Raw genomic sequence first — 23,789 nt, forward strand, 5'->3', positions numbered from 1 at the left:
CAAACCTCTTTCATTGAGGATAAATGGAGGCTACATGCTTCTGTGAACCTTCAATACAGCAGATTTTTTTCAGAAGTCTTCCCCAGATCTGTGCCTTGATACAATCCTGTCTCAAAGCTCTACTGGCAGTCCTTTTGACCTCATGTCTTGGTTTTTACTTTGATATGCATTTTCAGCTGTTGCACCCTTTATAGAGAGGTATGTGCCACTACAAATCATACTTATTCAATTGAATTTGGCACAGGTTAACTCCACTCTAAGTATATAAACATCCACAAGCAAAACCAATGCTTCTGAGCAAAATTTCAAGTGTCCCAGAAAAGGGTATGAATACTTATGCAATGTACTTATTTTTGTTTTTTATTTTTAATAAATTTGCCAAGCTGTCAAAAATCATTTTTTTGTTTTGTCATTATTGTGCATTGAGTGTAGATTAATGTAAAAAGATAATCATTTAAAGTAGTTTAAGATAAGGCAGCAGCATAACAAAATGTGAATAAAATGAAGGGGGATAAATACTTTTGCAAGCCACTGTATGTCCTATTGTCACGGTCCGGTTTAGTTCGGTGTGTTTTTTCTGGCACGGAGTTTGTTTTGGTCTGTGTCGAGCACGTGGCACCGCTAGCTATGGGCGGACCGCGTGCTCGGTGTCCGCGTCACTGTTCCCTCCCTCCTGTGTCTGTAGGCTCTCATGCACTGGTGATTTTCCACTACACACACACACTCCTGCATTTACTTACTATGATTAGCACCCTTATTCCCGTAATTGCCCCGCACCTGACACTATTTTCTCTCATTATTATTCCCTTTATCTTTCCCTAGTGTCTCTCGCTCTTTGTCTGACCGTTGCTCGTGTTAGCCTGTTCAGACTGACCCAGACGTTGCTGCGGCAGGTCTGATGAAGTTGTTATCTCTCGTAGTAATATCCTAGTCACAGTCTAGTCTTGTCTAGCTTTCTACTTACCTTCACTTGTTACCTCGATTCGTTTCTCGTTCCTGGCAGTTCCCGTGGGCCTCACATCCGTCATCCGCCATCTGCAGTCAACCTCTCCCTGGAGGATCGGAGAGATTCATCCTCGCCGGAGTCTTCTTCCGGGTTTCCGGCACGGCAACCGGGCTGAGTGAGATGTCCCAGCTCTTAAGACTTCTCCTCTGCGCTGGAGTCCTATCCTCTGCCCTCGCCGCCGTGTTCAACCCCCCAGGGACCTCCACCTCTTACCACCACGAGCTGGTACGCTTGCGGTCGGGTCGCTACTGTGCGTTCACTGACTGTTTTCAATAAAGTTCTGTCTCTACCGCATCTGGGCCGTTTCTGTGTTTCTGTCATGACAGAACGGTCAGACCAGCTTCACGGCCCAGCGAGATCGGATCCACTGTGGGTGGCTCTCCAGCAACAGGGCGTTCTGCTAGGACAACAGGTATCCCGTCTGTCCGCCGCTGCCCAGGAGGTCGACGCCTTGCAGGGGCAGGTGGCGGCGCTACAACATCAAATGGCGGAGCTCCTCCGAGGATCGGCTCAAGCCGGAGAACCGCAACATTCATCGCCTCGCGGCGCCTCGAGTGACCCCGAACCACACGCTAACAGTCCGCCCTTTACGACGGGGACCCCAACTCTTGCCGAGCTTTTCTGTCCCAGTGTGCTTTGGTCTTCGCTCTCCAGCCACGACAGTATGCCATGGAGGAGACCCGCATCGCGTTCATCTTGACTCTGCTTACGGGCAGAGCTCGCCAGTGGGGTATCGCGGTTTGGGAGGCCCAGAATCCCTGCTGCCGTTCGTTCCGGGATTTCCGCGCCGAGATGGCCAGCCTGTTCGACCGGTCGGTCCGGGGCAACGAGGCGGCCGCCCAACTCTCCCGGGTGACACAGGGACGAGGCAGCATTACTGATTATGCCATCCGGTTTAAGACTTTGACGGCCGCGTGTGACTGGAATATAGGGGCGCTGTGCGCCCGGTTCCTCGACGGGCTTAGCCACAGCATCGCGGATGAGATCGCTGCTCTAGACTCGCCACGGGACCTAGAGGACCTCATCAACCTCTGCCTCAGAGTAGAGAGCCGCGTCAATGCCCGGCGCCGACGCCACACTTCTCCCCCGGACTGCCGCCGTCACGAGTCGAGCCGAGACCGGCCGTGAACCCGGTCGGGGTAACAACGCCGTCCTCCAGGCGACACCTGAACCCGAGCCCATGCAGATCGGTCGTTCACGCCTTACCCCAGCTCAGAAGCAGCAACGCCTTGTGGACTGGCTCTGTTTTTACTGTGGCAAAGCAGGCCATCTCGTGGTACACTGTCCGGCAAAAGCCGACGCCCATCCATAGAACGGAGAGTCCGGGTGGGCGCAATCTCTGAAACCTCTCCACTGCCACGCACCACGTTCCCGTTTCGCCTCACCTACGGCTTCCAGACCCAAACCGGGCGGGCGCTCATAGACTCAGGAGCTGAAGGGAATTTCCTGGACAGAGCCACCGCCCAGAAGTGGGGTATTCCCACAGTTCCTCTGCATCCGCCTGTCTTCGCCGTGACGCTAACGGGAACTGCCCTCTCCACCGTCACTCACACCACTCCTCACGTAAGCTTTTACTTGTCGGGTAATCATTGTGAGAAGATTAGGTTGTACATCCTCGATTCCCCCACCACGCCTCTGGTTTTAAGGCATCTGTGGTTGTCACAACACAATCCTCACATTGGGTTGGGTAAACACAGCTATTTTGTCTTGGTCTCCTGCTTGTCATGTGTCTTGTCCTGGTCCTGCTCCCTCGCCTGTTTCTGTGTCTCCTGTGTTTCAGGTGGAGGCCGCCGATCTGACCGGAGTTCTGGAGGAATACCACAATCTACAGACCGTGTTCAGCAAGTCTCGCACGTTGTCCCTGCCTCCTCACCGTCCTTACGACTGTGCCATCGACCTCCTCCTCCCAAGCACTTCTCCGCCCAAGGGTCGGTTGTTTTCCCTTTCGAGTCCTGAAAGAGAGGCCATGGACAAGTACATTCGTGAATCATTAAACGCCGGGCTCATTCGTCCCTCCTCCTCGCCAGCGGGTGTGGGTTTCTTTTTCGTGCAGAAGAAGGACGGCTCCTTACACCCTTATATAGACCATCGAGGGTTGAACGACATCACGGTAAAGAATAAATACCCCTTACCCTTAATGTCGTCTGCTTTCGAACTCTTACCGGGAGCCCGGGTCTTTACCAAGCTAGACCTCCGTAACGCCTACCATCTAGTCCGGATCCGCGAAAGAGACGAGTGGAAGACGGCATTCAACACCCCTTCGGGACACTATTGAGTATTTGGTTCTTCCGTTTGGCCTGACCAATACTCCTGCCGTCTTCCAGGGCCTCGTCAACGATGTGCACATCAGATGGAAGATCTTCGTCAAGTTCAGCAATGAGATTTCGGAACTGTCTGTGATTGAGAGCATGCGTGCATATAAAATTGACAATTTCCAGCACAGGTTTCGTTACGTGGTCTAAGTTTAGATTTTTAGACACCAAGTGTTCTTGGTGAATAATTCAGTGAAACTTCCAAAAATCTGGAAAACGTTCATCAACTTTACAAAACCCTACAAGGCCATTCTTAGATCCGACCATAGATGGCGCTCCATCCGTGGCAATTGCGGTTAGTTTTGATAACGGTAGATTGGCTTTCTCAACAGCTGTCATCAGTGTCTCTTTCAGGTCGTTGCCACGAGTCCTGTCTGTCAGTGGCATAATGTCAAGCAGCTCTTCTTCAATCGTGCAGTCTTCTGATACAGACCGAACAAATATTGCCATCTGTGGCTTATCCTGAACATCGCAGGATTCATCAACAGCAATGCTGAAATACATGCACTTCTGAAGATTGGAATATACAGTACATTCATTTCAACAGCGTTATTAATGTCCGATATTCTTTGTTCAACAGTGTGTCATGACAATTGAAGGTCCGCTACCGAACGTTTCAAATGTTCGTTTTCGGGACAAAAAACATGAATAACATCATTGAGGCACTTTTTAATGAAGTCCCCTTCACTGTACGGCTTTTTAGCTCTCGCAATATTCCATGCCAGCTGAAATGATGCTAATGTGACCGTCTCTGAATGTTTGGTAAATTTCCGAAAGAGCCGAGTTTGCTTCTCTGACAGACGTTTCAACGTTTTTACCTTGTGCTTTCGAAGTTCACTGCCTTTGGGAAATTCCCGGCCCTCGGTAGGATGGAGTGTGGTGAAATGGCTCTCAAGATTTGAAGCCTTAAAATGTGACAGTGAAGTCTGACATATCAAGCAGAATGGTTTTCCGTTTCTTTCAACAAAAAAATATAAATCTTCCCATTCAGATTGAAATGTTCTGTGCTCATCTACATATTTGCGTTTAGCTGTACGCTTCCCTGACTCCGCCATGATGATTGCCAATTACAGTACGAACTAGACGAGGCTAGCCGCTAGTAGCACATGACGTTCAGTACAAAATAATTATTTAAAAAAGATACATTTCATTTTTTTATTTCAAAATTAATTTGTATACATTTCTGTTTAGTTTAGTTCAGTTTAATATTATTTAAAAACAAAAAATGCAATTAAGAAGCAACTTAGAGGCAGCAAAGAGGCAGTCAAAGAGTGCCTCGAGAGCACCCCTGCCCTAGGCCTTGTAATATCACATATCGATATTAGCGATATAGAGATCCTACCTCAAAGTAATGATGTCTCCAATCACTACCTAGTGTCGTGTATAATGCATATTGGAATTGGAGGCCTCATCTCTTCACGTTATCGACAGGGCAGATCAATTATCCCAACCACCAAAGATAGATTTACAGATAACCTGCCTGACCTGTCCTAACTACTTAATGCACCTGTAAACACACATGATCTCAAAGAAATCACTAGTACTAACACCATATTCTTAAATACATTAGACATTGTTGCACCCATCAAATTAAAACAGGTTAGAGAGAAATGTGTAGCACCTTGGTATAACAGCACCACACGTGCCCTGAAGAAAGAAATGCGTAAACTAGAGCGTAAATGGAGACAAACAAAACTACAGGTTTTTAGAAATTTAATTTAGTTTTCTCTAACTTTTTGTCTACTGTGTTGACATTAAAATGTTAAAACAATTTTGCATATTTAAAGACGAATAAAAATAACTCATACTTTTTTTGTAAAGCCTATATTTGTTATGAAGAAATTTTAATGTGAGATCTGGAAAATTTATCTAAATTTAGCGGGATCCGTCAGGTGAAGACGAAAATTCTAAGCAGATAGCAGGTGAACACATAGGATGTTATGTCTATCACAGGATCTGATAGACAGATTTTATGTCTATCACCCGTTTAAAATTCACTCGGTGTATTATTGTTTTAAATAGAAGATTTAACAAAGTTAGAATTATAATTAAAAAAAAATATATATAATTATACAAGGAAAATTTGTTAAATGAAAACTTAGGATCAAAGAGAACTGCATGTAAAATGGCTTTTTAGTGTAATTTGACGAACTTCCTGTGTAACCTCCACTCCGGTTCCATCCGAATAGAGATACAGATACAAATAATTTTGAGATTAATACAAAAACAGATACAGAAACAAATACTGGCTCTGCTGCACACCCCTAGTATTTACTATAATAACTATATTATACTGCAATTTACCATAGTACTTGCTAGTAAAAAATATAGTAGTTTCTGCACTTTGTTAATGTATACTACAGTAGGCTATTTTGTAGTGTTAGCTATAGTAAGTTGATAAACTGTAATAGCTCCTGTAGTATACTTTAATAATTACTTTTGAAAGATTCAATGTAAGATATATAGGAATTTTCCTACAGTTTATAATAGAAAAGTGTAGTACGGTATATTTTTCACAGTATTTTCAATATAGCTTGCTACTTTTTAATAGTAATTTGTAGTAGGGATAAATACTTTTTCAGATGGGTGACTTAACTGTAACTTATTAGTATAAGTTATGAGTAGCTTGTAGCTTATATAACTACATTTACAATGTAGCTTTTCCAACACAACACTGAAAAGACTACATAGAAAATCACAGTTGGGCTGAGATTTACCTGGTGTCCTTACATACTTGTTCGTAATATTACAAATAAAACACATACGTACCGCTCTCTGTTGATCAGCAGCAGGGGGTGTATTCTCTTTATGATCTGTGTTTGAAATACTGCCCTCGGCCTGGTTTACCTGTGTAAAGGTGACAACCACACCATGTCAAGACAACACGCCATCCAACCACTGTTACCCATTGACTTCTATTTTATGGACACAAACAATGTAAGTCAATACTTCAAAATATATTTTCTCGTGGTCTGCAGAGAAAGAAAGTCATACAGATTTTAAATGCCAAAAGAGTGAGTAAATAATGACAGAATATAATTTTTTTTGGAGAAGTAACCCTTAAAGGCAAGACACAAAGTTTTTTGTTTAATTTATTCTCAAATTTTATATTTAATTTTTGTGTAACATCAGCTCGTGACAGACACAATAAATGGTATTACAATACGTGACATTATTGCATTTTTTCTTATTCCATATACATCGATTAAATAAATACTATGTTGGACTGTCAACCAGAAATTGTAAATTGTTTAATTGCAGTGTTACAATAATAGAATATGAGCACAATATAAGTAATCATACATCATGGGTACAATATTATAATGTGCACATCTTTAAATTACATTACTAATCTCGGTCAGTATCACAGTTAGTGATGTTGGGTTATTTACAATATTATAATGTGCAAAGTTTCAACATCATAAACATAAACTTTCCTATTTTATGCTTTCCTGTAGCTCAATGGTTAGAGCATGACGCTAACAACGCCAAGGTCATGGGTTCGATCCCAGGGATTGCACATACTTAGAAACAAATGTGTAGTATAATGCAATTTAAGTCGCTTTGGATAAAAGCGTCTGCCAAATGAATAAATGATAAACATAGTTAAATATAGACCTATTACCAATGCACTTTAAAGACAATCATAGAACACTATTATCTTATATTTAAAAACCTTGCAGTAACATATTTCAAAACACCTTACATGTATATTGTCAAAATAAGGAACTACAGCCTTTTTCTTGTAGTTGAAATTATTGATAATTAAAAAATTCCTGGTTGCCCCCACTTCATCAAAAAATGCAGAGGTTTGAGCAGCAATCCACTCTGATTTTGGTCAGAATGTTCACAAAAAAACTTTCTGTAATGACGGTCTGAGAATGAGACATGTCAAGTTTCGTGTCATTCTGGGATGGGATAAAATAAGTTTTTTTTTCTTTTTTGAAAACAAGGTCGTGACTTGCTTATAGCATTACCATGTGGTCAATTTCCACATACTTTGGAACACATGATCAGATTAAAACAGTATATAATTATACCTACTTGTATTGGTAGGCCATTGAGATTTGATGTTATTAGCAGCTGAAATAAGACTGGCTGCTGCCATGTATTTAAATATTTAAGTGATATTAAGGGATAAAATATGGCATCCACCAAGTAGATATATACCTATTTTCAGCTCCATCAACCACACAGTTATAAAATAAAGGATTTTCGGTTGTAGTGCCCCTTATGGGAGAAATAGGATAAAAATGTATATGCATCCACAGAATTTCCTCATGTGTATGTTTACCAGATTTCGTTAAGCAGAATCTTTCAAACTATTTGACTGGTGGTCTTTTTGCCATGAGGGTCTCCAGATGATGTATGCCAAGATTTGAGCGACATTCAAAATAGCAGGACAATTTTATAGACATTATATGAATAGATGAAATTGAATATGAAGAGATATAAAATGGGAAATACACATTTTGTAGTTTAACAATAGTTACCAGGCAGGATAGCAGATCCACGTGCAGTTGAGATTCAACAAATATAAACGAAGTAGCAAAACAACATAAAAGCCAATAAAACCAACTAAAAACGAGAGACATCAAACCAAACCTCTAACAATGACAGATACCAGACAAAGGAAACACAAGGGCTTAAATACACAGGGTAACTAGAGGGTTAACGAGACACACCTGAGACTAATAATGACACAGAACCAGTAAACAAGATAACTACAAAGAACTACAACAGGAACAGGAAACAGGAAGTAACATAAGTTCATTAAATACAGGGGAAACACAGACCGGGATCATGACAGAGCCCCTTCCCTAGGAGAGGATTCCAGAAGGGAGGTGGAGCGGAGGTGGAACAGGTGGAGGGACGGAGGGCCAGGCCCATGGCGAGACAGAGGGCCCAGCCCATGGCGAGGCAGAGGCCCAGAGACCAGGATGGAATTGGCCGCAGAGAACCAGGGCGGAGCCAGAGGTGCAGGTAGAGCTGCGAGCCAGGGAGGCGCAGGCAGGGCTGGAAGCCAGGGAAGCCTAGGCAGGGCTGGAAGCCATGGAACAGAAGAGTTCAGAGCAGCCATCATGGCCAAGGCTGGCAACTCGGGAGGCCCTGGGCTGGTGGCCATCTTGTGAGAGGGCTCTGGGCTGGTGGCCATCTTGTGAACGGGCTTAGGGGGGACTTCCTCCTTAACCTCACCCACCTTGAAATGGAACCGACCAGCGCCAGGGCATCGTCTAGAAACTCCTAAAATGACCCTTGAGGACCATCACGGGTAAGTTGAATTTGAAGTGCATAACCAAAAAAATCAATCAACATGAAATCCAGGAGGTTAGTGGTTTTAGAAATGTTCAAGAAATCCTTAATGTGGTCCTCGAGGGCACAAGTGCCCTGACGTATACGAACAAGCACAGCCGCTGGATTCAATATTTGGTCTGTCGTTCTGTAACAATAATAACTTGGCAGGAAAGCGGATCCACGTGCAGTTGAGATTTAATAAATATAAACAAAGTTGCAAAACAGCATAAGCCAAGAAACAAGTAACCAACTGAAAACAAGAGACAAACCAAACCTTTAACAACAACAGACAAAGGAAACACAACGGCCGTTTCTCAATATGCGTTCTTCAGCGGTCTTGTGTCCTCGTGTTCTCACTCTACGTCTTCGATAACCATCAAAGTCCGGTACCGAAAATAGAGAACGCATGAAAGTACCCTGATGTGTTCTCGATATAAAGGATGCATCAAATGCATTGCGCACGAATGGAACCCGCTTGAAGTCACTGTGGTGCACCCATCCAAGTTAGTTCTTCCAAAGTTGCCTTGCAAGACCGATCTCCACGAGAACACAAGTCCGTTCTTTGCGTTCTTGGAATTTAGAAACGGCCAAGGGCTTAAATACACAGGGTAGTGAGACAGCTAACGATACACATCCGTGACTAATCATGACACAGAAAAAATAAACAAAATAATTAGGAGTTTCTAGACTACGAAAAACTTAAACAGGAAGTAACATTCCACTCAAGTCCATTAAATAAAGGGAAACACAGAAAGGGATCATAAAAGTAGGGTAAATTAAAATACTAAAAGGACATCATCCAATCCAGAGGATCTATACCTGTAAGAAGTGAAAATAAATAAAAATCAGGATGCATACAGGATGAAATTAAAGGTTACCTGATAGATGCAGTCAGATGAGGAGGAGTGGGGATGGTTAGGTTTTTTTGAGAGTGGCATGATTAAAACAACGTAGAAGATCTATAAGAAGGCAACTTAAATGAGATACAGTCTAGTGTTTTTTAACTATTGATTGACACTGATTAGCTGCACCTGATGACATCAGCTGAGCATGCTTGACTAACGTGACTGACTAGCTTGACTGACACTATACACTTGATTTCTGTCAGGAACACTACTGTCAAAGATTTAAACAATAGCTATATTTAAGATTGGCAGAATGAAACTGTTCTGGGCAAACTCTCTGCCTGTCCATGCATCGTTGCAGGAACAGAGCAGGAGTGCAGCAATAATAATATTCCCCAAAACAAAATCATCCCCCCATCTAATTTAAAGCATGCCTAAATTAAGAAACCATGCCCGAATATTGCCTACATGCGACTGCACATAAGGACAAAGCTTTTAAAGCAAAATAGTTGATACTGTAATACTCATTACGACAAGCCTGTGGAGAACCTGTATATCCTAAAAACAAATGTGCTGCTAAACTCTGGAACTATTAAACGACAAGCATGTCGGGATCTAAAAGGGGGGCTTCGCCCCTGTTGGCAGCAATGACTTGAAACAACAAATATGGTGTTATCCTTGTGAAGAATAATTTTGAACTAGTAGTAAGCAGGCAGGGGAACGTCTTGGTTACGGATGTAACCTCGGTTCCCTGATGGAGGGAACGAGACATTGTGTCGAACCGACAGAATGGGGTTTGTCTTGAGAACCTATCATCTTCTGAGTATTTAGAAAAGGCCAATGAAAATTGGCGAATGAAATTTGCATGCCGGGCTCCTCCCCGGATGTCCGGGTATAAGAGGGAAGCCGGCGTGCTCATTCATTCACCTTTGGTCTGAGGAGCCTAAAGCATCCTCCCCCGACCGCTGGGGTGGGCGGCCAGTGTTGTGGCATGAGGGACACAACGTCTCGTTCCCTCCATCAGGGAACCGAGGTTACATCCGTAACCAAGACGTTCCCTTTCTGTCGGTCTCTCGACGTTGTGTCGAACCGACAGAATGGGGTTCCTATGGAAAACGCCACAGCACTGAGCCGCGTCACAATCTCTGCGGAGCGACGTTGACTGGCCTGGGCGAGTCAGACGAACACGCTAGCGCGAAATTATGACCTTCCAGTGGAGAGGAAGGGGGACCCAGAGCTTTCCACAAAAAGTTGGGAAGCCCCCTAACGCCGGCCGTCACGGGCGGAGGCCTGATTCTCTAAATGGCGAGAAGCCGCCCGGCACCGTACGGGCCACTGGGTAAGCATTATTCCCCCCTGGGGGGGAAAAACGCTGCAGAGGCCACTACCTACCGTAGGGAGGAATTAGTGGAGACACCACATGGTCTCACCATCAGGGGAGAACTCATGGGAGGAATGTGCGGACTGCAGGAGTTAACCGCAAGGTGGGAGTCCACCTGGGGAGGTCATGGGTTGCCAAGGTGGGAACCATTCATGAGGATACATCAGACGGAACAGCCCACGGAGGGGGGGTTACCACGTCTGGAGCACTAGGTCCGGTTAGAGCTATGTGGGAGATAACTCAACTGTTCCCCGGCCTAAGGGGGCAGGGCTGCTCTGCCCAGCCTGTCCCCTGGAAGGGTGCTTAGTGATGGATGGAATGCCTGTTCTTTACCCGAGGGGAAAGAAGTGAGGCGGGATCGCCACTGCTCCCCCCGGAGGGGGAAGGGCTTCCGCAGGCGTACGCCCTACCGGCTGCCGGTCCCACACCTTGCCAGGATGCGGGCTGACACCGGTTCCGCGCGTAGGTATTAGAACCTCACGGAGTTGTTGGGCATAGCCCAACCCGCAGCTCTGCAGATGTCTGCCAGAGAGGCGCCCTGAGCCAGTGCCCATGAGGGGTGTGCCTCACTCCCAACGGGCAGGGGCGAATTGAGATCGGTATGCCCTAACGAGGGCATCCACGATCCAGTGCGCCAGCCTCTGTTTGGAGACAGCCCTCCTGCTGACCTCCGAAACAGACAAAGAGCTGCTCAGAGCTTCTGGGCTCTGCGTGCGGTCCAAGTAGAGGCGCCGTGCGCGTACTGGACACAACACGGATAGGTTGGGTCTTCCTCCCCGGTGGGGAGCGCCTGCAGGTTCACCACCTGGTCTCTCGGGAGAGTGGTGGGAACCTTGGGCACGTAGCCGGGGCGGGGTCTCAAGATAACGTGAGAATCCCGGCCCCGAGTTCTAGGCAATCTGTGGACACGGAGGGTGCTTGTAGATCCCCTACCCTCTTGGAGGTGAGCGCCATGCGGAAAGCCGTCTTTATCAAGACTGAGAAAGAGCGGCAACCCCGAGAGGCTCGAAGGGGGCGGGGCCTCTTGAGGCCCGCCACCTAGGTCGCAAGAGGGTACGGAGCGCGGGTAAGGTGGTCACCCTCTCGCGCCCCTTAGGAACCTAATGACCAGGTCGTGCTGTCCCAGAGGCTACCCAGCACTTGGGTCATGATGAGCGGCCGTAGCGGCTACATACATTCCCAGTGTGGAGGGGGAGAGGTTACTCCCCCGTCTCTCTTGAGGACGGGACAGCTCGTACCCGACCGAGCAACTCCGCGGGTCTTCTCGCCGAGAAGAGCACCAGGACGAGAAGAGGCGCCACCTATGGGCGTATAGCCGCCCAGTGGCCGAAGCCCTAGCCTGAGTGACGTCCCAACCGGACCGGGGGTGGGTCACTCAGGATCTCCTCGTCCCGTCCAGACATGGAGACCAGGTTTTGCCTGGGATGCCGTAACGTGCCCCTTCCCCTGGGGAAGCTGTTCGCCAGGGGGAGCGGCCAGGGGGGAGTTGTTGTCAGAGCCTCAGCTCCGAGAACCAAGTCCTGGTTAGGCCGAAGGGGCGTAACTAGTACCACTTGATGCTCCTCTTCCCTGGCCTTGCACAGGCCCTGTGCAATGAGGCTCACTGGGGGGAAGCGTACTTCCGCTTGTCCCGCGGCCAGCTGTGCGCAAGGGCATCCGTGCCGAGGGTCCTCGGACAGGGAGTACCCAAGCGGACCATGGGAGGAGTTCGGGGAGGCAACAGGACCACCTGTGCCTGGCCAAACCTCCCCCAAATGAGCCGGCTGCGCGGGGAGGGAGTCGCCACTCTCCGCGAGGCGTCGACTGACGAGAGAGCGCATCGGCTGTCTGGTTCAGGACGCCTGGGATGTGTGTGGCTCGCAGGGAGCTGATCACCTGCTGACTCCAGAGGAGGAGGCGTCGGGCGAGTCATGTTAGCTGCTGTGAGTGAAAGAATACGCCACAGCAGCTGTGCTGTCCGACCGGACCAGCACGTGCTGCCCTGCACGAGAGGTAGTAGCCTCCTCAATGCAAGTAGCACAACCAACAACTCTAGGCAGTTGAAATGCCAACGCAGGCGGGGGCCCGTCCACCGCCCCGACACTGCTTGCCCGTTGCACACGGCACCCCAACCTTGCAGGGAGGCATCCCAAAGGGGACCCCTGTCCGCAAGAAGGTCATGGAGACCAGGGGGTTAGGGTGTGTCGGCAGAAAAGCGTGTGACCATACGCCTGCTGCCGGTGTGCCACGCTCTCCAAGGAACTTGACTCTGTAGCCAGTGTTGGAGCGGTCGTATGTGCATCGACCCGAGGGGGACCACCCCCGCCGAGGATGCCATGTATCCCAGGAGCCTCTGAAATTGTTTCAGGGGGACCGCTGACTGTCTGAGAGCTTCAGGCAGTTCAACACTGATCGGGCGCGCTCTGTAGTCAGTCGCACTGCCTCTGGGAGGCCGCGTGGGTGCGGGCTTCCTCGTCGCGGGTCTCGCGCCCCCCGCGGGGGGTGAGCGGGGCCGCTCATGAGGACAGAGTCGAGTTCCATACCGAGAAAGAGGACGCTCTGCACCGGGGAGAGCTTGCTCTTCTCAGTTGACCTGTAGCCCCACCGATCTAGGTGCCGGAGCACCAGGTCCCTGTGTGTACACAACAGATCTCGAGAGTGCGCCAAACTGAGCCAGTCGTCGAGATAGTTTAGTACCCGCACACCTCCTTCCCTAAGGGGAAGGAGGGCGGCTTCCACGACCTTCGTAAAGACTCGTGGAGACAGGGACAGACCGAAGGGGAGGACCCTGTACTGATATGCCCGTCCCTCGAACACGAACCGTCGGAACGGCCGATGTCGAGGGAGGATCGAGACATGAAGTACGCGTCCTTCAGGTCGATTGCCATGAACCAGTCCTGACACCTGACGGACGTCAGGATGCGCTTCTGCGTGATCAACCTGAAAGGCAGCTATTGTGTAGGTGCCTGTTCAGAACACACAGACCCAAGATAGGGCGCAACCCCCCGCCTTTCTTGGGGACAATGAAGTACAGGCTGTAAAACCCGTTGAACATCTCGGCTGGTGAGACGGGCTCGATCACTCCCTTCACCAGAAGGGTGGCGACCTCGGCCCGAAGTACGGGAACATCCTAGCCTCTGACTGAGGTATATCGGATGCCCTGAAACTTGGCGGGCGTGAGGCGACTGGATCGCGTAGCCGAGACGGATCGTCTTCCCTAGCCAGCCTGACAGCCTGGGAAGCCGGACAGGCTCCCAGAAATGAAAAGGGGACTAAAGGTACGATCTTTTTCATCGTCCCCCCGGGGGGTGGTTCGATGGCTAGCAGTACGGATTCCTTGCCGGGGGAGGTCCCCCGGGGAGGAGATCGGCTCTGCTGTTTTTCCTGCCTGGCGACTGCGCAGCTCAACGCACTGTCTGACTGAGAGTGCTGAGGGCTGGTGTTTATACTCGACATTGCGCTTTGCCATGACGCAACGTCGAGTTTGCCGTTCACCGTCGTGCAGAGGGTGAGAGCGGCTGAGGTAACCCAGAGAGAGAGGAAACTCTCCTTTTTGAGAGTAAGTGGGCGCCAGCCCCCCAGAGGGGACCAGCAGATGGAGGGACGGGGCAGGAACCGTCCCTATCCGACCTCCCAGCGCTGTGGCTGGGGTCGGGCCCAATGGTAGCCTCGATCCCCCTGAGGTGATCCCATGACAGCTGCTGCCCGCGGCTGCTGATGGGGCGATGGTCTCCTCTTCGCTGACTCCTCCAGGTCACTGGAGGGCGTTGAAGAGGACCAGGGCTGCTGGGAAGCAGACAGTGCACGGGACTCGACGGCCGAGGCGGCCGAGTTGCAGCACGGAGGACTGCTTTTTACTGTCGAGAACCCTCCACAGTAACACCAACCAGCCCCCCCTTGCGAGACGGTACGTCGAGAAAGCGGACCTTCTCAGCGTTACTCATCTGCGCAAGTATCGGCCAGAGGAGTTTCTCATCCGGAACTGCCGAGACGCCCAGGGGAGAGTCACTGCAGGAAGGGACCGTCCGCTGTCCACGTCGTAGATTCCAGCAGAAAGAATGATCACCAGATCCAGATAGTAGAGAAGCTCATCAGATGCGTAGGCTCTGAAGAACAAAAGGTGAATGAATGAGCACGCCGGCTTCCCTCTTATACCCGGACATCCGAGGAGGAGCCCGGCATGCAAATTTCATTCACCAATTTGCATTGGCCTTTTCTAAATACTCAGAAGATGATAGGTTCTCAAGACAAACCCCATTCTGTCGGTTCGACACAACGTCGAGAGACCGACAGAAAGGGAACCATACACCCTGCAGCAAATAGCAGAGTTGGATTAGCAAGTTGTTAACAGCAGAATGGGGCTAAACTAATAGTAAACAAAGTCTGTTTACGGAAGTTGTGCCACTCAGATGATCACACTGGCACACATCCAGCTGTTAACATCCACTAGACATAATGACTGCTCAAGTTATTTTAAGCAAGGCATAAGCAGAAACAGCATGCTATGTATTGCACTTATGCACGCTAAATACAAGATACAGACAAGTTGTAGTTAACCAGCAGTTACCCTTGGAAACCACTACATTCCCAGGTGATCTTGCAATAGCGTTTTGCATATATCCGAGCAACTTATAAGAGCTGTATAGAACAAAGTAAATCGTAAATTTAAAACACCATACACTGCTTACATACACCCGGATAACGACCTTGCCATCTGCATAGAATGTTGAACGGCAATTACAAAATGAATGTAATGAGCATGGAATATAACATGCCCCTTTGTGCGTGCATGTTTAAAATGCTGTATAAGAGAAACAGTATAAGAAGACAACTTAAATAGGACACAGTCTAGTATGTGTTGTTTCACTATTGGTTGACACTGAATAGCTGCACCTAATGACATCAGCTGCATCAGCTAAGCAAGCTTGACTAAAGCCGCGATCACACTTGACTTTTCGTTCCACTGACTTTCATTCATGCGCATGCGAATGCAAACGCAAGCCCGTCCGAAGATATTTCGTATTTCGCAACGTACCAAAGTTCAAGTATGTTGAACTCTGACCTTTGAATTCCTGTCACGTGAGTGCTAGAGATCAATAGAAGATCAAAACGTCACAGCGTGACCTCTAGGCACAGAAATGTAGAAGATGGAGGAATCGCTCCTGCCCATTTTGGCAGCACCGTCCGAACAAATTTCATATGCTCAAATTTGAGTCTTACCACGGCATAACGTCCCTGCCAGAACTGACGCTATATGCTTGATCTGCCAGCAGCAATTATGGGATCAAGCCCTTTCAAAAGCAAAAAGGGCTATATGCTGATATTTCTAATGAAAAGTTTTTGGAATGCAGATAAAAAAAGAAAAAAAATTGCAAACAATAAAAACAAAACAAATTATGGGGTCAAGCCCTTTCAAAGGCACAAAGGAAAATAGGCATACATGTATAAAACAGCAAAAAACACGTAGAAAACAATAAAATTGTGTAAAACTTTTGACCGATAGGTGGTGCTGTCACCAAATTTGTATAGGGGCGGACAAAATGAGATTGTAATGATGTATGTCACGGACTGGCGAGGCGGAACCCAAATGCAGGCAGGCAATGACGGGGTTAACAAACAAGACTTTATTTATGACAAAAACAGAAACAAATACCCTCGATGGGGGAAAAACGAAACTAAGAATCTGTATAAACAAAACAAAGACTTCCCACGTGGGGGCAAAATGAAAAGACCGGAACAACTAAAACCTAACTAGAAAACCACGACAAAAAAACATAGAAGGGGAAAACAAGGGCAAGGCAAAGTACTCAGAGCGACACGATACAACATACGGGGTACACAGTACAATCCACGAGCACAGGGAAGACAAACGAAGGATATAGACACAGGGCAGGTGAGGGTAATCAGACACGACCGGGAAACAATACAGGAAACGAGAGGGGCGGGGCCAATGACGAGACACTGGAGAGAACAGACACTGGAGAGAACGCATATTATTGTCAAAAGGACAATAATATGTTTCTCTCCACACATAACCAAAGACTTTAGCATGGCTCTGCCACAGGACCAAGAAAAACGTGACTAATAGAGGCAGAGCCATGACAGATGTATGCCAAGTTTCATGTCAAAAACCTAAACATTTTCTAAGATACAATGTCATCTCCTTTTGGCACGAAGGAGCTCAACCCGGCAATAATCAAGGAATATAACAAGACCACACCCATAATTTTAGATTCAAATTTTCAAAAGCAAGAATAGCCATTTTTATATATTTTGACCAGTAGGGATAGATGTAGAAACTATGCCAAAACTGCCTGTCAACTCTGGTATTGACCAAAGGTTTTCAAACCGGTCCTGAAGCATCTCCAGTACGGCATATTTTGCACACCTGTATCAACTCATCAGCACATTAGTAGAGACTGCAAGACCTAAATATGGTGTTTTTCAAGTGTGTCAGATTATTTTGTGTAAAATGTGGTTCTACAAAACGTACATTTACTTACGCTTGCACAAACACTAAAACGCACAATACGTATGTATTTACAGCATCTAAACGCAAAATACTGGTGTATTAACGACACCTAAATCGTTAATTATTTACATATGAACAACATTACTGACTTACAAGTTTGACAGCCCACACCTGAGACTCGCCGTCAGAGGGGAGAGTGATCACACCTGTTTACTTAATATGAAACAACATTTTGTTCTGTGTGATTTCTGCTGCAAACTTGTTTAGAAGAACAAAGACTTTAAACTCTTAAAATGAATAACATTTCTGCAAACGTTTAACCATTTCTTATCATGTAATATTTGCTTTGTTTGCTGTGTGTCATGGTCCTGCCTTCTTGTTCAGGATTTTCTAGTCTTGTGGCAGGATCGTGACAGATCCCTTATGTTTAGTGTGAGAAAGCCATGGGGTGTTTATCTTTTGATATTCCATGTGTTTTCTCGTGTCTCGTCATTGGCCCCGCCCCTCTCGTTTTCCGTATTACTTCCCGGCCATGTTTCATTGCCCTCACCTGCCCTGTGTTATCATCCCTCGTTTGTGTTCCCTTTATATAGTCCTCATGTTTCATTGTCCTGTGCTCGTTTGTTTTGTTGGTGTTTCTGTGCCTCAGGTTTGACGTTGTGTCATTCTGCTCCTTGTCAAGTCAAGTACCTTAGTGAGTGTTTAGGTTAGTTTATGTCAAGTGTTTCCTAGTGTAGCACAGTTTTAGTGAGTCGTCATTCTGTTGTACTGTTATTCTGTTTTGTTATTTTAACCCCATTGTGGGTCTTTGTGTTCTGTTTTATTAAAGTCTTGTGTTTACCCCTTCATTGCTGTCTGCGATTGGGTTCTGTCCCCCATTGCCGTGACAGAACGAACGAGCCACAAAAGAACCCAGCAGGCAGCATGGACGCTGTACGTTCCCGCCAGGCTCGTCTCCTCTGCGGCATTCGCCAGGGAACCGGAGACGTAGATGACTATGCGGGCCGGTTCCTCGAAGTCACAGAGGAGACGTGTTCGGAGAGGAGGAGTTGGTGACGCTATTCAACGCCGGTCTCAGGGAGCCACTCTCGCGTGCGGAGATGAGGTCGCTGAGACCGCTGGACTTTGATGCGATATGGCTGTATGCCATGGATTGATCAGAGTCCAGGGTCTCAGTTCAACCCACCCACCCATCTCCGCTGTTCGCAATCCCTGAGGGTTGTCCCCTGAAGATCAGGGTTGTAGGCGTCGCCACACCGTCCTCTCCACCACCAGTGAGCCTCGGTGGCAAGCGGGGGAGACGAGACTCTTGGGGGTCGTCTTCGGAGGCCTCCAACCCCGAGCTAACCCTGCCCTTTACCTCGTTTCTCCAGCCAACCACCAGGCGGGTGGCTCGGCTGAAGAAAAAGAGGCAGCGGCGGGCAGCGCGGGCCTCTTCCCAGCCAGCGTCCAGTCCGGCGTCCAGTCCGGTGTTCAGTCCGGTGTCCAGTTTGGTGCAGCCGGCGTCTAGTCCGGTGCAGCCCGGTGCAGCCGGGGTCCAGCCCGGTGCAGCCGGTGCCCAGCCCGGTACAGCCGGCGCCCAGCCCGGTGCAGCCGGCGCCCAGCCCTGTGTCCAGTCCGGTGCAGCCGGAGTCCATTCCGGTGTCCTGTCCTACCCAGCCGGTGCAGCAGCCGGCGTCCCAGCCAGTGCAGCAGCCGACGTCCCAGCCGGTCTTCCAGCCGACCTTCCGGCCGGCGTTCCAGCCAGTCTTCCAGCCGACCTTCCAGCCGGCGTTCCAGCCGGCCTTCCAGCATGGCGACTCTCTCCCGACCGGTGTGAGAAAGCCATGGGGTGTTTATCTTTTGATAATTTCATGTGTTTTCTCGTGTCTCGTCATTGGCCCCGCCCCTCTCATTTCCCGTATTACTTCCCGGCTGTGTTTCATTACCCTCACCTGCCCTGTGTTATCATCCCTTGTTTGTGTTCCCTTTATATAGTCCTCATGTTTCATTGTCCTGTGCTCGTTCGTTTTGTTGGTGTTTCTGTGCCTCAGGTTTGACGTTGTGTCATTCTGCTCCTTGTCAAGTCAAGTACCTTAGTGAGTGTTTAGGTTAGTTTATGTCAAGTGTTTCCTAGTGTAGCACAGTTTTAGTGAGTCGTCATTCTGTTGTACTGTTATTCTGTTTTGTTATTTTAACCCCATTGTGGGTCTTTGTGTTCTGTTTTATTAAAGTCTTGTGTTTACCCCTTCATTGCTGTCTGCGATTGGGTTCTGTCCATTATTGCCGTGACAGCTGTGGGACACAAAGGCGTTTTCTCCGACAATTTTATTCATCAGATGTAATCCATATCTTCAGAATCCATTCGACTGCAAGGAACCGAACCAAATCCAAGCCTTTATCCTGCGATCTTTATCCTGAGCAGCCACTGTTAGCAGCAATATTATGGCTAGGTTTAAAGGAGTAGGATTTGCGACTATACAATATTTTTCTTTTGTTTTTATTTGCATTTTAATGCTATATTGTTTCAAAAATTGACATTTTCATGCCTATTTCGGTCTATTACATTTTATTTATTTTTATATTTGCTAAAAATGGGTAGGTTTATGTTTGGGGGTTGTTTAATCTTCGTCAATTTTTTTGACCCGCTATACAAGAACTGACTGGCCAATCTGAAATCTTAATCTTGAAACTACATACCAAATTTCTTGCAAATCTGAAAAAAATTATGTCATATGGTGCATTCGAACTGTCATGATCATTAGAATTATTCCAAGGAAAAATGTTCCTAGAAGTTATGGTTAAAAAGTTAGAATCATGAACGTAAATTTGACCATCTCATCCATCATCAGCCTAGGATAAATATTATTATCTGTGAAGCACATAATGTAAAGCCTACAATTCATATTCAAGGTTTAATCAACAACCAGACAATAAATAATGTTCAGTTTTTTCCACAAGTACAGACTGAAACTAATCAAAAATAACACTCACAAAATAAGTGGATTTGGATAAAAGTGTCTACTAAATTAATAAATGTAAACTGCATATAAAGATACTCACAGAGCACAGTCTAGTAAAAGACGCCTGTCTTGTAACTGCGGCCTGATACTTTGTCATCCTGTCTCTTATAGAGGCACTGCGCTTCAGACTGGGTGTACCTATGACAGGATTCTCAATAGCTAAAACAAAAAGCATACAAGTATTATACTTTATATTTATAATAATATTATAACACAGTGAAATTAATCATCAATGAACCCATTAAATACTATTTTTAATAACGTTATAATAGTAATAAGTATATAATTATATATTTAGTATAATTAAACTATGAGACCCAACCCTAAAGTTTAAATGAAATGTGTTTTATGTGAGATGTACTTATTTTAGAACTAAGCCACCCTCAATAACTTAACCCAGAGATTAAATTGTAATTGTGTTGTTGTTTCATGTTCATACATTGCTGATATACATTTTTATATACCGCTAGTTTTTGTTTTATGTTTTTACTCAAAAGTTGTTAATGACAGAATTATTGCATTATTTATTTATAATTTTCATTCAAAAATTATGATTAATACGAGGGGTGTAACAATAGTTTGATAAAGGAATACTTCACCCAAAAAATCATTCACGATTTACTGCCATAGGGAAAATAAATACTATGGGAGTCATGGGGGGTGAGATTTGACAATCTTCCAGATATCTTCCTGTGTGTTCAGCAGAACAAAGAAATGTATACAGGTTCAGAACAATCTGAGGGTGAGTAAATGATGACAAAATTTTCATTTTTGGGTGAAGTATCCCTTTAACTATCATCAAAAATAATAATTATAAAAAGGAAAAAATAGTAAATACACTTTATTATCATATTGGGGTGGCATTTTGAGAGCAAAATAAAGTGACTAGATAACTATGACGATTTTGTGCTCTATTAATTTAATCACATACAACACATGGCATAAGATATCACTTTTGGTTAAAACAGGCATAACATAGATTTGAGCGTTCAAAAAAAGCAAAAGTGATCACCATTGTTGAGCTCATTTATTATTTACAGTAATTAGTGTTTTTGCACTACAAAGTGTGAAACTAAAACAATATTCATTGCATAAATTCCTATTAAAGTTACACAAGTTATTGAGTAAACAGTGGTTCTTTTCTTTTGCTTAATTCATTTCAACGACATAGAGCAGCAGGAATGTTAGGCTTCTGTCACTTAAAGACGTAAACATGGATGTAATAAAGTATTGACATCCGATTTCTTTTGCTGGCAACAACTGCATGATATAATATACACAATACTGTCAGAAAGAACCTAAAATTAACCCTGAATGACCCTGAATGAGCGTTTGTCTCATATTTATTTTGTTATGTAATCACACAAGCGCAATATCATAGCAGTGCTATTTTTGTCCAGAAAACTAAGAGTGCACATGTCATGTTGATTTTATACATCAGTTAATTAAATAAGAAATGTATTTTAAGATACATTTTATAGACAACATTGTCTGTCAAAGTTTTCAATGAAAATATTACCTAGAAAGCCTCAGGAGAAGAGTTGCGCGTCTCTGAGGAACACAGCATGGTTTCGTTTCTAAATTAATATGTTTCTTGCGGGAATGAATTGGGTGAATAAATTAATCAGTGACTCATTTATAAAGAGTCATTTACTGCATTCCTGAAAAAAATCTGTGAATATAATGAATTAATGACATTTACCGCCACCTACTGGCAGCTTTTAATTCTTCAAAGAATTTTAACAGTATTAAAATAATAATAATAATAATAACAATACTAATAAATTGGTGATAGTTTGCCCCCCCAAAATCTGCTTATTTACATTTACTTACCCTTATGTCGTTTCAAACTTGAATTACTATTTCTTTTGGGGGAAAGGAAAATATTTCTTAAAGGGGTGGTGCAACGGTGTGTCATGCATTCTGACTTCTTTACAATGTTAAACGTGCTGTCTTCTCATGCTTAACATGGTCAACTTGTCAAAAAACGTACTACGTAGTATTTCTGTTCTCGATACACTCCCCCAGCGATCATACAGGTTTCGGATTTTTTTTTCCGAACACATAAAACTGTTTCGTAACCATTTTTCTTAGTCCCTTATTGGACAATTCTCCCGGAAAGGCACGCGGCAGCAAGGAGAGCAGGAGAAGGAGCATAAGCTGACGTCACTTTCATTTGTGTGCAGGAGAGAGATAAGAGGATACGTTTGCGAAGTTCAGGTGTTTGTTTGTTCGCTGCATTTGGGTGATGAATGTTATATAAACGGTGGATATAACGCTAGATTTGGAGATCGTTTGAAACTGATATATAGAGCCGTCCCAGCGCTAAAAGATGCTGGCCATGAACCGCATGCAGTGAGTGAAACTGATGTCTGTGTTTTGTTGGAAATGGGTGCGCACGTGCTTTAGTTCAGCCTNACTGCATTTGGGTGATGAATGTTATATAAACGGTGGATATAACGCTGGATTTGGAGATGGTTTGAAACTGATATATGGAGCCGTCCCAGCGCTAAAAGATGACAGACATGAACCGCATGTGGTGAGTGAAACGGATGTCTGTGTTTTGTTGGCAATGGGTGCACATGTGCTTTAGTTCAGCCTACCCCTCCCCCCCGCACGTGCCGTATGTTTTCGGAAATAATCGTACAGCTGTATCTATCTTTTATAAATGTGATCAAACTAAATAGTCTTCGAAGATACGAAGTATGCAATACTACTCTATAGGTACTCAAGATTAATAATGAGATTGGCAGAAACCGCGTGTGTTAGGGCCACTTTAAGAATGTTAGTAACCAAACTGTTTTGGTCTTTAATTTAATTCAGCTTCTGAAAAAAAACACAATTATGGCCACTTTAGCTTCTGAACATCTCAAGCTACTTTCTGTGTTGTCTTATTATGCCTTTAAATGATATTTTGGCCCCAAATGTGATTTGTAATTAAGTTGCGATTAAGTTGCGATTAATTAATCACACAACATCATGTAATTAATTACATTAAACATTTGAATCGTTTCACAGCCCTAATTTTATCTACTATTTACAATGCGAAAGCTTGCTTGTCAAACCCAAGAAAGGTGCACGATCTCGAGGGATGTTCTCGACTAAATAATATCAAGATTGCTGGTCTACTCGAGAACATGGGAGCTGGCCACCCAACTGAGTTTGTGGAAAAACTCATTTCGAGTCTCCTGGGTGCTGAAAACTTTCCCAAGAGGGATTAAAGTTGAATGCGTACATCGCATCGCACCAGGCCTTTACCTTCGAAAGTAGCGCGTCCCTGAATTATGATTGCGAGGATACATAATTATTCAGTTAAAGAGATGATACTGCGACTCGCAAGCAAGAGTCATTTTTCATAAGCATACAGTAAATCGGTTTGAACCTCTATTGCCTTTGCCTGGTGCTATGGTTAACTGCAAAACTGAATCTAGCTGAAGATGTTTTTTTATATCCGTGTACTGTATGCGTGCTTTGTCCTGTTCTGTAATTGTTCTTTT

The 23,789-nt window shown here is 45.5% G+C and overlaps 1 protein-coding gene across 3 annotated transcripts in view; it reads right to left on the reverse strand.

Annotated features, from left to right (window-relative positions):
- The window catches only part of lima1b (LIM domain and actin binding 1b), a 153,101-nt gene that overhangs the window by 25,287 nt on the left and 104,025 nt on the right, over positions 1-23,789 (reverse strand). For all 3 annotated transcript variants that reach the window (XM_057362653.1, XM_057362654.1, XM_057362652.1), the window contains exons 6-7: positions 20,333-20,451; positions 6,088-6,165 (exon numbers count right to left, since the gene is read on the reverse strand). In XM_057362653.1, coding sequence (XP_057218636.1) covers positions 6,088-6,165; positions 20,333-20,451 — 197 coding nt within the window. The remainder of the gene's footprint in view (positions 1-6,087; positions 6,166-20,332; positions 20,452-23,789) is intronic.

Source organism: Triplophysa rosa, linkage group LG20 (assembly GCF_024868665.1).
Source record: "Triplophysa rosa linkage group LG20, Trosa_1v2, whole genome shotgun sequence".
In the NCBI taxonomy this organism is placed as follows: Eukaryota; Metazoa; Chordata; class Actinopteri; order Cypriniformes; family Nemacheilidae; genus Triplophysa; species Triplophysa rosa.